This window comes from Balearica regulorum, chromosome 1 (assembly GCF_011004875.1).
Source record: "Balearica regulorum gibbericeps isolate bBalReg1 chromosome 1, bBalReg1.pri, whole genome shotgun sequence".
NCBI lineage: Eukaryota > Metazoa > Chordata > Aves > Gruiformes > Gruidae > Balearica > Balearica regulorum.
This window is the reverse complement of record NC_046184.1, coordinates 79,286,794-79,304,921: the sequence shown is the minus strand read 5'-3', so window position 1 is coordinate 79,304,921 and position 18,128 is coordinate 79,286,794. Positions and strand designations below refer to the sequence as shown.

The 18,128-nt window shown below is 38.6% G+C and overlaps 1 protein-coding gene across 2 annotated transcripts in view; it reads right to left on the bottom strand.

The window, feature by feature from the left end:
- Positions 1 to 18,128, bottom strand: part of LOC142602812 (uncharacterized) — a 119,281-nt gene that overhangs the window by 4,039 nt on the left and 97,114 nt on the right. For both annotated transcript variants that reach the window (XR_012836647.1, XM_075760517.1), the window contains exon 6: positions 11,256 to 11,333. Coding sequence is in view for 1 of the 2 variants with exons in the window: in XM_075760517.1 (XP_075616632.1) it covers positions 11,325 to 11,333 (9 nt within the window). In the remaining variant the exon portion in view is untranslated. The remainder of the gene's footprint in view (positions 1 to 11,255; positions 11,334 to 18,128) is intronic.

The following is an 18,128-nucleotide window of genomic DNA, read 5'->3' as shown; positions in this document are numbered from 1 at the left end:
GCTAGATACTTGGCCGTCCCACAAGCAATTATTTGAGTAATGTTTTTAAGTATTTTTGGATGGAAAAACCCCTTACTACACAGAGAATATTAAATAAGCTATTTGACTTTCAAGTCAACCAGATTTGGCTTTTTAATACGTGCGACTCATACAGTGTCACGCCTAACCTATGTGATACCACTGATAGGAAGTGTTATTTATTTCAGTTCCTTACGTAAGCTAGGAAAATAACATTAACCAGATTTACAAGATTGTGAAAGCAATATTCATCTGACATCTTAAAAACCGCCATCTCCAATCTCAACCCACAAATTCCTTTTTTGGAAAACTGAACTTTCATTCTGAAATGGATTTAAATCCTTCAAAATTGTTTTCCTTTTTAATAGACATGCAATGAACCAGTATGTGCAAGTCCTAACTTAATTAAGTACCAAGAAGGAATGTCTGTCACGGTATGTTCTAAGCCTCAACAAGAAAGTAAAATTCATTTTGTAGAAATGCAGCTGTGCCAATAATTCTAGTTGTTAGAAAAATGTCTTCTGCCCTTTGCCCCATAATGCTTTCATTTTAAATTTTAGCCTTTAGTGAGACCGAGCAGCTGACAAGTAGGAGTGAGGAAAATAGTAGTCTGGGACCAAGGGTCTAAATAACCCAGTGTTACATGGATTTAGCCTAAAATTCTGTACTTACATCAACACACACGTACATTTGCCATCATCACAAACAGGATAAAGTTACTTAAGTGCTAATGAAGAATAAGCTTTGTATTACGACAGACAAGCAAAATCTATCCTTTACAAACTGTTACATTTGTCATGATCACTTTAGACCCGTAACGTTCCAAATCGTTCATAGCATTATATGAAAAGCTGGCATAAAATCACCGATCTATGTAGGATGTTTGTTTTAAAATATTGTTAAAAGCTTAAAATTCATTTCCATTTTAGAATAATGTTCTGAGGTCTGGACTGTATTTTGGCTCAAGCCACTGGGCTTGTCTCCCTGCAGCAAAGGCCTCTGCCGAGCACGGCGGGGGTGGCGTGCCTGCCTGTAGAGCTGCAATACCTCCTCGGTTCGTGTCCTGCCTTGCATCCCCTTCCTCTGCCCTCCTGGAGCCTGGGCCAGGCCCTGCCTCTTGCACGCCTCTAACTCCCAGGCACCTCCATGAATTTGCCGCTAACAACACTGCTAATTACTGAGGTCCCTTTTTTCTTTTAGTTATTGTTTTTCTTTGGTTACCAGCAGATGATCTCTGTGCACAGTAACAGCTTTGTTACCGCCCTTTGGTATTGTCTCAAGTTGTATTATGATTAAAAAAATATACACATGTGCTTTTGCACGACTACTCTGCTCTGATCAGTTATTTTCCATTCGGAGTACTCCACGCTGCAGGCGCAACAAAGACATCGAAAAGAAGGCTTATACGCAACTTGCTGCACGAGCTAATGAGATTACCAGCCTCATTAGCCATCCAATGCAAAGCCTAGTCCAGGACCCAGACCAGGTTTACACAACACAAGTCTAAAAAAAATCAAGGGGGCAACCACCAAAACCTGCCATTTTCACCTCAAGGGCCTGAATGGACCATCTGCACCCATATGCTGGTGGGGGGCTGAAGGCTTTTGGAGTGCTGGGGGTGACCGGGGCGGTGACACCAATATGGCACGTGCTGGCACAGGGAGCGCTCCTCATGAACTGCAGGAGAGGAGCTCAGGTGGCCAGACACACCGTGCTGCCTGTTTCGGCTCCCTCTGTACAAACTTTTGTTTTCTCAGGGTTCTCCATAGATTTACTCTAGTGTAAGTCTTTTTTACCTGAGACTAAAGCTTTTACTGGTTTAACATTCATCAACGGACTTAAAGCAGGGCTTCAGGTGATAGAGAGTGAGCGGATCTTTGCCAGAGCTCGACGGTGTGTTAGACTCTTTGTGTCCATTATTCATGACGCTGTTGCTACAGGCCCTAATTTTACATAAATGAGAGTCACAAGAGAACTGTTAGGATGAACGAGGAAAAGCACAGGAAAAGAGAGCCTCATCAGTCAGTATTAAAGACACAGTTTAGTATTACATTTTCTGATTTTGAAGCCTCTTGGGAGTGGAAATATGCAACACATTTTCTCTGAAGAGTGACAAGCTGAAACTTAAAATCTTGAAGATGGTCTTTAAAATCAATTTCTTCATGTCCTCTGCACAACTCCATTCCAATTCCCCATATATGAAAAATACATAACCTCTTATCTCCAAATTCATGTGCCTTGCAGTTCCTTTTAGCTTCTATTTAAAACCTACTAAAATCTTATCTTAGCTATCACGTAAGCTATTGTTCTGTGCCTGCTCTGGGATGCCGGAAAATTTCAGAATTTAAAATCTGTTGGGCAAGGAGCATATTATACCTTCTCTGAAGACAGAAATGTACACACTAATAGTATCAACCCAGTGATGCAGCAAGCAGACTTGGTGTGACTGAAATAGTTACTTCCTCTCCCCTTATCAACATAAAAAATAAGAGTCATATAAAAATACCTACTTTTCTATCTCACAGCATTTATAGCAAACATACTGGACAGTATTTCAGTGTTTTCCTGTAGGAGAAATGACTTTTAAATAAGCTTCAGGCACAGAAGCTATGACATGGAAATTAAGATATACTTCACAAGATATATCTTAGTTGTGAAAGTAGGTCATGCATTTAAGGCATTTCTAGACTGTTTCTTGATGTAAATATTCTGAAAACATTCTTGTGTGTATAGAATAATATTTTAATTATTTATCAGATTTCATTCTCTAGGAACAGTACAGAAACAGATATTTCTAAGAGGCCTCATAAGGTACTAAGGTATAAGTACTTCTTTGTAACCTTTCATAAATTCACGTAGTGTATACTCAATCCCTAAGGGAACTGCATGTTTGAAGCACACCACAGAAAAGTCGACACAGTAGAAAAAGTTGATGTGTGAAGATCACATGCTGCACATGCAGGGATCCTGACAATATTGTGAAATTTTCAAACGTTTACTACCTTGTATTATTTTGGGACTCTTGCAATTTCTTCAAGACTGGTGTTGGGTATTTGTTCATCTGGTTATGAGCAAGTTCTTCCATGAGCACAGTTCAAGAGGAAAAAAAAAAAAAAAAAAAAAAAAAAAAGGAGAGAAAGTAAGCAAGCAAGAGAGTCTATGCATTTGTAATGTGAATTAAGTTTCCAGGCCAGAAAGTCTATCAAGAGAATCTAAAAAAACCGAGGAAATTCAAATCGGCACTACTATCAATTTATCCACTAGGTGTCACAAAATAATCATACAACCAGATGAAAAGCAATTATACGTAAAATGTGTCAGTGTACTACATCAATGAAGTGCTGCTTTGAAACGAAATCTGTTATAAGAGCAGATGCAGGAAAATGTCATGAATCTCATGAATATACATACTGTCAGGAGTGTATGGGAACCTGAGCCATGATACACAAAAGCTGTTGCTAACCACGGTGTATGTCATGTAATGGATTCACATACAAGCATATAAATGTTCCATTAAAAAAAAATCTTCCTAAATCCTAAAAGCGGTATTACCAGTTCTCAGAATTGCAAGTCGTATGTTTCTTGCCTTTTAATGCTCCAGCTACTGGACTAATGTATTATGTCAGATTCTCTACAAGTATGTAAAAATCCCTCATGCCTATAGGGAAAACACTGCAAAGAAAACAAGCTCCAAAGGCTAAAATGTATGAGGAAAAGAAACTAATATATTATTAATATTATTATAAAATCACAACAAATGCCAAACACTGGAATTGGTAATAATGGTGCTGACAGACACTCCTTAGATCCAGACTGTTCTTATGGAAGGGTATATGATGAAGGTTAGGGTAGAAAACTACCAAATCATTCTGTAGCCATTATTCATGAGAAATTAACCTCTATGTTGGAGGTATATTTGTTCTTAAATATTCCTGGACCACTCTAAATTACATAATTATATGTACACCTGCACTGATCCAAAACACTCACTGTGTTAAAGGATCAAGGCTGGGCTGTTGAAACAGGCACTTTGGTTTCCAAAATGGTTCTTTAATAACAGTAACTTTTCATCAGAGTTGCATAAATTTTTTTATGGGCCAAGTAGACTCCAGTGTGAATTTATCATTATCTGTACTCACACATAATCCACACAAAAATATTGTAATCAATAGTATATGTGACATTATGAAGTAGAATAGGCCGGTTAGGTAAGAGGAGGAAACATACCTTGGACATTTTTTTTATCGTATAAACATAACAGCAAGAGGGCTATATACACTCTGCTGACAAGTACCATTTCATAAAACCAGCCTAAGCAATGTTAAAAACCCTTCCCCCTTTCAGAAATGCAGTGAAGGAACATATGCCCTAATACTGCACTACATGTTTATACTGCATTTTATATGTTTTATCACGGTTGTAAAAAGCAAGCATTTTCAGGGTGTAATTAAGCCCACATGATAAAGTTTTGACGTTTTACATAGTCTTTCTTTATAAGACATGCTTTCTAAATGTCAGAGCTGGCCAACAGTTTCCAAAACTTTGAAATACTTTCTAACTCAGGGATCATAGGAAGGAAGCTTTTCTTCCCTTCAAATTTCCCTCCTTTTTTAAGCAACTCAATTAAATACTCGTGATTATAGAAACACAGGTACAAAGCCAAGAGAGAAATACTGTGGGTTTTTGCTTCCAAAACTGGCATAACTTTATCCATATTGCTAAAGGAATCTGGTGGTTGTGAAATACAGAGAAACTGAAAACTATTCTCTGAAGTTCTCCCCACATTAAAACCATTATCTGACTTTAAAGAACCCTCCTATGATCTCCATTTAAGCTGACAGACTTCACAGCCTCGTGAAGTCAATGAGAAGTTTGTCATCTGATTCCAATGAAGCTGTGATTTCATTTTAGGCAGAACCATACAGAAGAAATGCAGAGGCAACTATTCATTACATAAACCCCTGACTCTTTTGATGCCAGAAGGTGAATGCATCAGATGTACAGTATTATTAATTCCATTCTGATTTTCAACAAGTTGTTTCTTTTTGATCTTCCAGTGGTCCAAATCTGCAATTTCGTTCTTGTTTTAGTCCTCGTTATGACAGAATCAAAGAACCACAGAATAACTCATGTTGGAAGGGACCTCTGGAAGCATCAAGTCCAACCTTCTGCTCAAAGCATGTCTAATTAGATCAAGTTGCTCAGGCACATATCCAGTTGAATCTTGGGCACCTCCAAGGATGTAGAACCCACAACCTCTCTGGGCACCTGTCCCAGTGTTGTACCATTCTTTGGTAAAAAGGTTTTCCTTGTATCTGACTGGAATTTCTCATGTTCCAATTTGTGGCTGTTGGCCCTCATTCTATTGCTGTGCACCTCAGAGAAGAGTCAGGCTACATTCTCTCCTTACCCTGCGATCAGGTAGTTGCAGACAACAAGAAGATCTTCCCTTTGCCTTTCTTTTTGCAGCCTGGACAGACCCAGCTCTCTCAGCTTCTCCCTGCTTACCGTGTGCTCCAGCCCTGACTAGATTGGTGGCCCTCCACTGTATGTGCTGGTATGGCGGTATCTTTCTTGTACTAGGGTGCTCAAAACTGGACATAATACTCTAAACGCAGTCCCACAAGTGCTATAAAGAGGGGAGGATCACTTGTCTAGAGCTGCTGGCTGTAGTCTTGCTAATGCAGCGCTGGATGCAGTTGGCTCTTTGCTGGAAGGGCACATGGCTGGTTGACATCAACTTGTGCGCCAGGATCCTCAGATCCTTTTCTACAGAGCTGCTTCCTACACAGTTGGCCCCCAGCCTACTTCATTATCATCTCACTGATGGCAGTATATACGCTATTTCTCAAATTATCAAACTGAAATTTTTTTTTTAATTTTTATTTGAAAGCTCATCTATCCTAGGCCTCACTTGGCCTTCAAGTGCCATAAGTAAAACAGCTTAGGAACGTGAATGTACAGCAAATGTGCTTCCCATTGGCTCTTAATGCCATAGATCTAAATCCTTGATACTACTGCCAGAGCAGTGCTTCCACTCAAATCTTAAAGAAGCTTTAGACAAGATAGTAAGTCTCAACGGCAGCATACAAGACACTTTTGTGTAGGACAGGCTTGTAAATGCATGTGGTTCAGAGGTCCTGCCCTTTTGCATCAGTATTTCATTTACAATGGAATAATTTTAAATTACATTTAGAACAATAATCATATTCTACAGTCATTTACTTTGTCATATCCTCTGCCACTAGAAATAAGCTTGAAGAAAGACATCCAGCCCCAAGTGCACTATTCTGGGAAAGTTTAGATTTAGAGGAGAACATTTATGCTCACAACTACATGTATTTCTTTTAAGCTTAATTCAATATGAATAACTGGTTCAACTTGGTTTCTGCTCATTAGTGAGCAGTTGGAAGGAACTGGTTAATCACTGTTTGCCGTCTGCTTTGGAGAATCAACACTGTACAGAACCTTTTCTGCAGCCAATATAAAACCACAATGCACAAAAAGCACTAAAGGAAAATCCTGTTTTCAGCTATGGGTTGTTTTTTTTTTTTTTCAGTGCACACTAAAATGGTAAATATTTTGTGGTTAACCCCCTCTCACTCTTTGACAGTACTTTCCTCTGGACAGTGGTCTCTGTGGTACATACCACATCATTTAGCAGTCCCTATAAAGGTACAGCAATTGTGCTGTGGAGAAGCATTAGTGGTCTGCTCAGTAACAACTTACTCATGGAGAGCCAACCTATCAAACCACAAGGTCACCTTTCAGAAGGAGGTCAGAAGGCTGCAGGCCATATAAAAGATGCCACCTGTGGACTTTGCTGTGTTTTACATTGTTAGAACACAAACTTTAAAATGCCATATTGAGCCAAAAAAAGTATTTGCCTCCTCAGAGAAGAAGAGAAAAGGAAAGAATACAATTGGTTGACTATCCATGCTACTTTCTGGCTCATCTTCCCCATCTGGTGGGACTGATAAGAGCTGTGTCATAATTAGAGAGGGAAGGAAGTTTCCATTTTTAGATTAGTTTTCCAATCCAGAATCTTCCTCAAAAATGCATTTTCTTCAAAATGAGAAAAAATGTAAGTGAATGATGTAAAAATGTTCCACTTAAACATCCGGGGAAAAGGCACTTTATAAATTGAGGTTTTATTAAAATATAGATTGCTAACAAGTGGCAAAAATATCAGAAGAAATGCTGAGCATGAGAAAATCAGTACTGCAAGGCTCACTCTCCCATCAAAGATCTAGCACTGGGGGCCATAATTCAGGTTATTAAAGTATTTTTTCAGGACTGATTAAAGTTCATGTTAGTAATATCAGCAGGGAACCCTGGCTCCAATGATCTTAATATTGAGAGTGCTAAAGACTGCAGTATTCCAGCAGAAAATAAAAGTGTGTTCCTCTAGACCTTCCTGCAAAGACAGAACTCACAGTGTATTCAATCATTAGAAAAGCCTGTCAGTGAAAAATATTTTTCCTTTAAAAAAACCCATAAAAAGAACACTGGGAAATGTTCCCTCTGACTTCTTCTTGCTCAAGCCATAAACTTTAATCATCCTCCTTTTCTTTGCAGATCTCCTGGGATATATAACAACTGGGGAGACCGACTCTTGCAGATTTCTGAGACCTGCCAATGGTTTGTAATTTGAGATAACTGGTACCAACAGAGGTCTTAAAAGGAGATCATCCAGTAAGCCTTTGGAGACTTTAGGGTTCAGGACCCAGTATTGTCTAATGTGCACTATGGGACTTTCTGAGAGTACTGTTGGGAGTCCCCCTCTATTACAGTTTGCAGCAAGAGAAAGAAAGATTTAATGAGAACAGTTCACAGGAGAGCTGCATTGTCTTCAAAAACTCAGTAAAAGAAGTCTTTGGAACAGAGAAGAGAGTAAGGTGGGAGGGAGGAAGGTCCTTTGGGTATGCAGAAATTTGAGAGAGCAGGATTCATTTCACAAATGTACCACATATTTCTTCCATGATCTTGGGCAAATACTTGGGTCAGGTTTTCAGAAAAATAAGTTCAGTTCTCCTGGCTTCTTCAGATGATAAAATAATTAGAATTTCAAAGGCAAACTGCAACCTGGCTGTTGGTCTCCCTGAAAATGTTACAAGATGAGCTGACCCATGCTGAATGCTTTCAAATATCCGGCCTCAACTCTTGAGGCTATACATCTTAAAGTATTCACATCTGGGCTTCGCTTCCACACCTGTAAAATATTATGTTCCAACCTCTATGAGCTGAGGAGAACAAATTTGTAATGTCCATGAACCAGCTTTGAGAATCTTCAGTGATAAGATCATATAAGTACGTAGACTGAAACAGGGAGTCTGTTTCCTGGTGACCCATCTCTGGCTTTGACAAGAAAGGAACTGTGATTCTACAACCCCCAAATGCATGATCGTAAAATGCCACGGATGCCAGGGTAGGCTGCTCTGAACTCTACAGGGAGTCTGGCCTTCAGGCCAGTCACAGGAATGAGGAGAGCGCTTTTTCCTTTCTTTAACCGAGACAAGGGCCCCCTCTAACATGTGTCTGTGTTGAGTTCAACTGTTCACTGTGCAGGTTATTATTATACAGTATGTCATTATAAAGAAGAGATATTTAGACCAAGATCTGGCTTCCCTTCCTAAACTCAGCAACGTTCTTTGACAGCAACAGGATACTTAAGCAAACAATTCAGATCCTGGTTTTGAGAGATTAAGAGTATGTCAATATGGACATCTTAATATATCTTCAAACCCCTACAAGTGTCTTAAAATACCCTGCATCTACCATGAAGGTCTCTAGCTTCCTTAAAATTTAACTAAAACATTAGGACTTGGATGCATTAGGATTAATGGACCCACTCTCAAGACCAAAATCCTGGTGTTCCAGATCACCCTTGCAGCATTCCCTCAGAAGGAACACTGTGCTTCTTGAACTTATTTTTCCAGAACAATTTGGAAACACTTTAATTCACTGCTTACTAGGGTGAGATTGGCACAGGTAATGCCCTGAAATACCTGCAAAAGTTCTCTCTTTCATCCCTCAGCTGGGGCCAGCAGAAGCTGCAAGTCAAAGGCCTTGTCAGTAGGAATTATACATCGATTGACTCCACATTCTGTAGCCACTTCTTCTAAGAAATCGTTACATTCGATGAGTTTGGTTTTAAAAGATGCATCAGGAAGATGTATCAACAGTTTTCTGCAGATTATTAATGCTAGAGTATCTCCCTTAAGGTGGGCAGGAATCAGGCCCAATAAAACATAAGGTGTGGGCAAGTACTTTCGGTCTTTATCTACGCCAAGACACAGCTATATAGGGCTGCACTCTTGTAGACACAACCCAAGACAGACATAAGAAGTCTATACTCTGATTTTTTCCTATGGATATATCCACATGAACATTTTTGGTTGAGGATCATGTATTTTTTTATATACATTTTCCATAAAAATCAACAGCCTTTCTCTAGCATTCAACTCATTATTCACACTCCCCACATCAACATTTGTATAGTAAGTATCAGTGATAGCATCCCATCAAAATTTAATAGCCACCTTCTACAACTGAAGCGTATTAACTCTTGGTTTCACCTATGCTAAGGTTTATCCTTCTCCTTCTTTTAAAATTCTAATCATATTAAAAATAAAACACTTTTCTACAGCATGACTCAGAAATGCATATTCCTTTCTTCAACTCATGGTAAAGGAAACAGATACAAGGAAAGGCAAAAGAATTCTCTATCCCAGTCTATAGCTTTATACCAAATCTTGAGTGTCAAATGAACAGGGCTTTTAAGGAAAATGTCAACAACCGTAACAGTTACATAAGATATAGTTAGAAAAATATTTTGCAAGGAAAAATGACAGTTTCTGTCACTTGAGAAGATGATTTATACTTCAGTTTTAGAATGCAAGCAGCCAACATGTGACCTGACATTTACTAAAGGAAATCAGAGACGTTCAGCAAGATTACAAAAGGGAAAGCATTAATCGTCCTATACCAGCAGTTCCTCTCTGTCCTACAGAAAGATCTGCATAGTCTTCTTCTCAACATTATACAAAAAAATAGAAAGAGAGGTCACAATAACAGATCTCTCTTTTGGCATTTTGTGCTAACTTGCTCAGTTTACGAAGGCCATCTGGTGCTGTTTGTGCTGGCCTTTTTGCATTGTGTCTCATGTTGTTCTTTATGGGCAAGCATGATTCATGGTTCACATTAACTGTCTGTTTTAAGTTGCTTTGCAAGAGAATTTGATGGTTAAAACTGTGCATAAAGAATGTATAGCTGTTGATGTACACATTCCACACATGACAGAACATAGTGAAAAGGATACCAAATGCAGGGATGTCCAAATAGGAAGGATGGCAGATCAGGTGAGCTGGCTTTCATTGCTGGCTCTATTATATACTTCCTGTATGACTTGCAATGATTACACGAGCCCTCTGGGGCTCAGTTTTATCACTTGTTAAATGGAGATCATAACTCCCTATCTCACAGTGATACTGTGAGGCTTATTCATTAATGGGTTCAATTCTATGCTGGGCAGATGGTCAATACAAATTTTATGCATCACTGAAGTAACATTTAACCTCAGAACTTAAGTGGCATATAGCCTTGTGCCAGTCTCTTCGTAGTCACTGCATAAATATTATGCATTCACATTACTGAAAATATTTGAGACGTGCGTTGTCAGTAGTGCTAATTTTCATGCCTCAAGTTAAAAATCGATAGGATGATAACTGTAAAAGAATATATTCTTTAAATGCAGCGCAAAACACGTACTAGCACATCTCCTTGTAACAGTTTTAAGTGACAAAGAAAAGAGAAAATGGTACAACTGCACTGAGTGTACAGTGATTTAAATGAATCTATGAAGTGATTATTTTGAAGTCTAAAGAATGACCACTGATAATGTCTGGAGGGATTTCAGTTTGGTCTTAGGAGAAGGGTTGCTTTTATTGGTCTCTGCCAAAAAAAAAAAATCATGAATGTGACTGCCATTTACCTGTAGAAATACAGCTACAATTCAACATAGTAATGAGTTCAAAGGTGTATCTTAAAGATATTTATAAAGATATAAATACTTACTTTGCTTACTCTGGCAATCAAACAGAAGAAAAAAGTTCTTTTCAAAACATCTTTTTCAGGGTTTCTGAGGACTATTTTTAAACTTTATTGCCAGAAGTAATCTACCATGAAGACCTAAGCACCAGCAAGAAATGAATCTCCAGTGTGAGTGCTATGCATACCTTGTCATTTCCTCTGCACAGATGGCCAATCTTCACTTCTTTCATCTTCCAACTCGGTTCCCCAGTAAGTCATTCTTTCTGTTTCCAAAAAGAAAGAACAACAAATAATAAAATTGATATGTTATCATTATGAGGGGAAAAGTGTGAAACAGACATACAGGTATTAAATACAGGCCTTCCAAAGTCTTTTCTGCAGGTGAGGAATGTGCTTCAGTAGTAGGTCAGTGTCCCACTTCAAACTCATTTTGAAAGCCTTAATCGAGGGTAAGTAGGGCATGAATGGTACTTTGTAGAGGGATGACTTTACCCTCAGGGAAGCACTATGACTTAAGATTTCTGAGACTACTCAATTTAGCTGCCACAAACCTTGAAAGCTTCAAGTAAAAAAGCCTCCTCTACTTTCACAGCCAAACAATTTTAAAGAAAAGTTACCAGATAAAAATATTTCAACCTTTATGCCCGAATATCAGCCTTGTTTTCAGTCCTTTAAAATTAGTATACCGATCGGTAGTAGAAAAATTAACTGTGCTCAGACTAATCAACTAAGCATGGACATCAATACATCAGGTATAAATTATTCATAAAATGTAGTATTCAGCAGTTTAGTCTCAGTAGCCAGTGATACTAACGTTTTTTTGATAATGCATCTGTGTCAGTAATACCTTTGCATATGCTTTGTAATCACAGTCAAATGTAGAAACCACTAATTACATATACAAATATATACAGTATGGTGAAATAACAATTTTTGTTTTCTTGTATTGTGATACTGATAGAACTATGGGGAAAGTGATGCAACACTCTAGATAAATTATTCTGGGTCATCCCAAAGAAGTCATGCTATAACTGTTCTATGCCTATTCATCAAGCTGCGTGCTAAATCTATTCACTTCTTATTGCTTCTTGTTTTCTTCAGCTAATTCTGCTGCTGTTTTTTGAAGAAAGGTTACTTTAAAATTCCTCTATATGAAACAGCCCATCAAATCTCCTTGGAATACTGTTTTCCTGCAACAAAAGACACCTCCCATTTTGGCATTTCTCAATCCGTGACCACCATAATGTGCAAGTGCTTCACAAGTCCTGTTGAATGCTATACTCACAACCTCACACTAGAAAAATTATTGCCTTCATTTATAGAATAGGAAGATAAAGAGACAGAGAGAGGATATAGCTCACTTTAACTATCTAAATTAAGATGATAGAATCATATATAGTGTCAGTAGATACATGTCCTTCAGAGAGGAGTATGTAGTACATATCTAATATAGGTACCCTGAATCAACACCTTAGAAGCCTCTCTTTTTCTCTGTCCATAGCAGCAACTTAGGAATAACAATTACCTATGCATGCACCTACATGAAATCTAAATGCAAACGAATATTGTCTTCACTGCCAAGTCTAACAGCAAAGTCCTATAAAGACTTAAACATGCTAAAACTCAGGTTTCGGTTACCCACTGTGAGATCCCTGGCCTTGGAATGAAATCCAGTAAAGCATCAGAGTTCCCCACACAATCTACAAGGAGAGCTAAAGACTTAGACTGGTATTCCCACGCTTGAATATCAGACAGATCTTCATACCAATGCCTATTCATTCCTCATTCCAGTCCTCTCTTTCTGTGAAGGTATCAATCATGTTAATGCTATGGCTTTTATAAGCGCTTCCCCCCCCCCCCCCTTTTTTTGCTTTATGTCCCAAAATTAATGTCTATTTTTTCCCCACCTGTATTGCTCTTTCACTCCACAGTATACCTTTATACTTTTCCCACATTTTTCCTTTGTTAAAATTTTTCTCTCTTTTGTTGCTGCTTCCATAGTTCATCTAAGTACTAGAAGAGTCTGGCTTACTTTTCTCAAAGCCACCACCTTAGAACTGCTTTATTTTGCTTTAATGGTCAGAGACCAGCTCCTCTTCTTCTGCTCCTTTGGTGACATAATACTTTGCTCTCTATTTAACTTACTCTGAAATGTGCCAGTACATCTGTGTACCATTCTGAACAGCTGAAATAATTTATTTTAAATTGTCACTCAGTTTATTAATAAAGAAGAAAAATGCATGTCTGTATTTTTCCTTAAAATAGAATATAGGTACTGTACAAAAATGTACACAAAAATAATCTTTAGCCTCAGTCAGACATATGGCCAATGGGAACCCACAGGCAGAAAAAAGTCCAGACACAAGATGGGATAGAAATGCTACAGACAAAGAAACTCTTCCAACTTGACTACCTTGAAGATGTATAAAGAATACATGTTGATACAGTGCTGTACTGAGATTTTATAGACAGGGTTTTCAGACTATTCCATTATTACAGTAGGTTACAATCCTGCAGATGTTTCGACATGAGCAACTTTACTCAGTCATGTCAGTATTTTCATGACTGGGTCTTAAATTCCTTCTCCAGAGAGCTAATAAGAAACCCCTCACTTAGATTTATCACAGAGGAGCAGCAGTTGCCACATATATTTCTGTTGAAACATGAGAATGTACAAGAAGAAACACCATATTAAACCTGCGTCTGCTTTCTGAAATTCACTATGTCCATGCTTCAAGGGCTTCGAGGACTTACTTAAATACGGAATTCAAATTAAAGATGTGGTTATGTATTGTTCTGAATTGGGACATTACTGAACATCAGATATACTGTTTCCCAAGCAACAAATACGACCTTCTTAAGCAAGAACTGTATTTTAACACTGTGAGTAAAAGCAAAAAGAGAAGGCAAACAGCAGGAGTGTTAGAGTATTTGAGACAGCAAAGTGACAGAGCCAGAGAACTAAAGATAATGCATCTCTAGAACAGAGAGTAAAATTGTCCTTTAAACTTAATATCTACACACTGAGATAGTTAAGCAAGTCTGCACCTACTTTTAGCCAAAGTCACAGAGCTGGTGGTTCCTCGCTCATCCAATGCACCAAAAAAGGATGCTAAAGATAGCCTAGCAATGTACCTGTGTGAGCTTAACCTGAGTATGTATTTTTGAAGGCCAATGGGATAAGCCACCCTTTTATCATGGCAGGTTTCAGTACAATAGGATTGCTGTTTTAACTCATGATTTTAAAAATGTAATTCTTACACATAATGACAGTAGTGCAATGCAAAATGCCAAACATTGTATAACTGACACGTAATATCCACTAAAATGGAAGAGGCACAGTTCGCTGTATAGCAATGTAAGATGCTTACTTTATGGAAAGAAAGAGAAATTATCCTCCTAATTAATTAACACCCCCCCGCCCCCCGCCCCCCCCCCCGCAAACAACATGACTGACTGGAACCCCACTGCAGGGTGTTTTGATCACTTGAACAAGTATGTTTTTGAGGACTTGCCACCAAGAGCAGTAGGTTTGAATCTACATTACCTCTTAACTGACTTCCAGAAAGTGGAACTGCATTGCCCCACTTCTACATGTATTATTTCCTCCACGTAGCAAAACATTAGTAAGCTGTAATTTAGTGAGCCTTATCTGGACTATTGTGCTAATTTTCACAACTTTTACAGGTTCTCCTTCCCTCCTCCTCCTCCTCCCTGTACCGCTCAGATTGCTGACTAATCTTTCTTGAGGAGTTTTAACATTTTTCCTCTCCGATATTCAAAGACCCTTGTGCATGCCACCTGATGCATGGGCTGAAAATATTTTCTTTTCTTAACTGGAAAATCTGAGATCTGAAACTAGCAGCAAATTCCTACAAAGAATTAAAAGCCCTTGCTCTGAGTGGTTATCTTTAGGGAAATGTTTCCCTTTAGAAACATACTCAAAATACTAGCATAGCTTATAGCAACTAGGTTTCCATAATCTAATCACATGCAACTTTCAAAGAGTCACTGCTGTGTTGAATGTTTCTATGTTTCTCATAGAAAGTCTTGCTCCAACTAACTACTACTAAGAATACAAAAAAAAAATTCCTGAACTTACCCAACTAACAGCACTCATGTAAAAGAATCAAATGCTCGTTTCCGTTTCATGTGGGCTAAAGCATTTGTTCACTGAGACATACTGTTAAAAAGCAACCTAACCACAACTGGAAGTACAGGCCTGTAGTGCCCATTACGGAAATATCATTTCTACCATCATGACCAGAATAGAGTTTTATTCCTTTAAAATGGTTAACTAATGCTTGCTATCTTGGAATAGGAATCTGATTTAACAAAAACTGATTTGACATCTGAATGGTCCTTGAACAATCTAGTGTCCTCAGTGTTAGCTTGTTGGGTCTGATACTTCTATTTTTTAACTTTATGGAACTTTATGCAACTTTCAAGAAAAGAAGTGACTATCTCCTAAATATATCTTGGAAAACTGTAACTCATTTCTGCTTCAACTGTTCAAGATAATCTTGGAAGTCAGAGAACGTATGAAAAGCATAAAATGGCATTTGTGGTCAAATGCAGTTACATGACTGACACTTCAGAGGTGAACCCTACTAAAATGCAATGGATAGGGCTGAAGTAGGATCTCCATGAAGTTGCACCACTAATCCCCTTTTAGGAAAGTGTTGGCTATGAATCTTTGTTGGAATAATTTCATATTTGCCAAAAGACATCCCAGGTGTGGTAACTACAGCTATTTCCTATGCTCACAGGCTCCACAGCCTGACTGTGCAACTTTACGAAAACATTTCTATGCAAAATGCAAATTTTTGTGACATGATGCCACTTCAACCAACAGAAAATTGCCTCTGCAGTCAAAGTTCTTGAAACACCTGTAAAGACTAAAAGAATGGGGTTTATGCTGAAGTAATATGGAAATAATCGAGGCAAATCAAAACCATTATGTAAAGAAGTAGGTTACTAAAAATAATTAAGAGTTAGTTATTGATTGTATTTGAACGATCTTGTATTTACTGTCATTGAAGATGAATGCTCATACAATTAGGTCATTTGCAAATGGCTGGAAAACGTGGACTTAACCCCAGAGTTGCCTGGTGTTTGACAAGGTGCACTGTGCAGGCCTGTATGCTAAAATACGTTACTGTGAATACATTCATACAAATTGCAGGTTTTAGCATAAGCATGCTCTGGCCTATGGCAACCATCATCCAGGGTGATTTTCCATGTGCTGTGTGACTAACTTGTATAACCACAGCACTTCTGGCTATTTATTCCATATACCTACCACTTGTATTTTTTCCGTAACTACAGACTACTAATCGCTGCTGGGAACAAGACAGTAGGCCAGACAGACCCTTGGTCTGGTCCAGACTGTTAATTCTTAAGTTCTTAGGATTTTAACCATGGAGACCGTGTTCCTCAAAGTTTTGTTTAATATACATGCATATCAACATTGCCACATACTTCTCAGGCTATAATAATTCATAATCAAATGCTGCGACATAGTATAAGCAGGAAGAACATCACTGCAGATGGAGAGGTGCCAAAACTGAAGTATAGCTTACTCAGTTCCCCCAGTGTCTCTCTGATTCACTGCAGCATAGTAGAACTGCCATCAGTATCTAATGATAGGATTCATACCTTACTGAAAATTTCCACAGAAAAAGCTTTGCAAACAAAAATAAAACACAGACATTATAAACTGTGCATTGTGAAAACAATTATGAAAACTGTGAATCCCATAGCAGATGTGTGTGCTTACAGAAATGTTGCTCCACACATGACGTAAGAGAGGCCACACAAGCACCAGAAGGGTGTCCCCCAGGATCAACCTGTGTGCAGCTAACAGCGTATTGCCGGCTTCTGGGCAAGGGTCTCAGAACATGACTGGTTTGAGCATCTTTGGACCTGCTTGGGGGAACAACATACTTGCCTCGAGAGCTACGTGAAGCAAACTCACTGCTCTTTTATGCAAAATACGGCAAGGGCCTAGAAGAAGTATTGACATACATAATTCCCAACGCATTGGTCAGGAAAACCAAGCTAGGTAGCCAGAAAGTATGTGGTGCAGTGGGTATGCTAAAGTTTTACTCCTGTGCTGAATCAGCAGTTCTATCTGGTACTGCTTGTGATCCTTTTTTTTTTGTCTTGAACAAAGAAGATATGTAACTTTTGAGGTAAACCCGTATTCTGGAATGTGCTGAACAAATATTTCATAAAAGGAGAAAAGTTTATCTTAGAGTCATTTTGCCGTCAAATGACTTATTAGAACTCAGAGCCAAAACAGGTAAAAGCCCTGAGGAAGTGCTGTATCTTTCAAATAATTCAACTCTAGGGGAGTTACACTCTGTACATGAACAGAAGGGCTGGGTTTGGGAGGAAGGTGAGGAGCAGAGTTTTGCCAATCAAATAAATATTTCCCACAAATATGTCAATGCAATTCTCATATGTGAAAAAGGAGCAGGCATTAAAGAAATGCACACTTAAAGAGGCTACTAATGAGGTGACTTCTGTATCACAAGTCTGGATTAGCCAATGAACTTTTCAAACTATCTATCTTGAAAAATAGTGTTTGGACAAGTCCACTGACATCTGCCACAACTTTATTTAGCCTTCTACATTCCCTGGAGGTACTGCATATGAGTTGCTCTGCAGTACCACACTAGAGCAACTGCAGACAGAAGGGAATGTAGACAGACATGCAAAGTGTTTAAAATAGGAAACACAGGCTCTGTGCTGGGGGCTAGTATAACAGGTGTATATATATTGGGAGCTTATATTAATGAGGCTTCTGTTACACACGTACAAGGCTGCCGGCAGCCTTTTCAGAAGTAGATGGGTATTTCAGTTAAAGTCAGACAGAGTAACCTCGTAGTAACCTCTAGTCTGGCTCACTGCCACTAGGAAGGACTCTGACGGACTGTCCCTTGATGCTGCATTGATTAGATTTCTTCCCATAATACTTCCAGTGTTTTTGCTCAGTAAACCTTACTGACAATTGAATCAAGAATAAAGAGTGAGATGGGAAATAAAAGCTGATC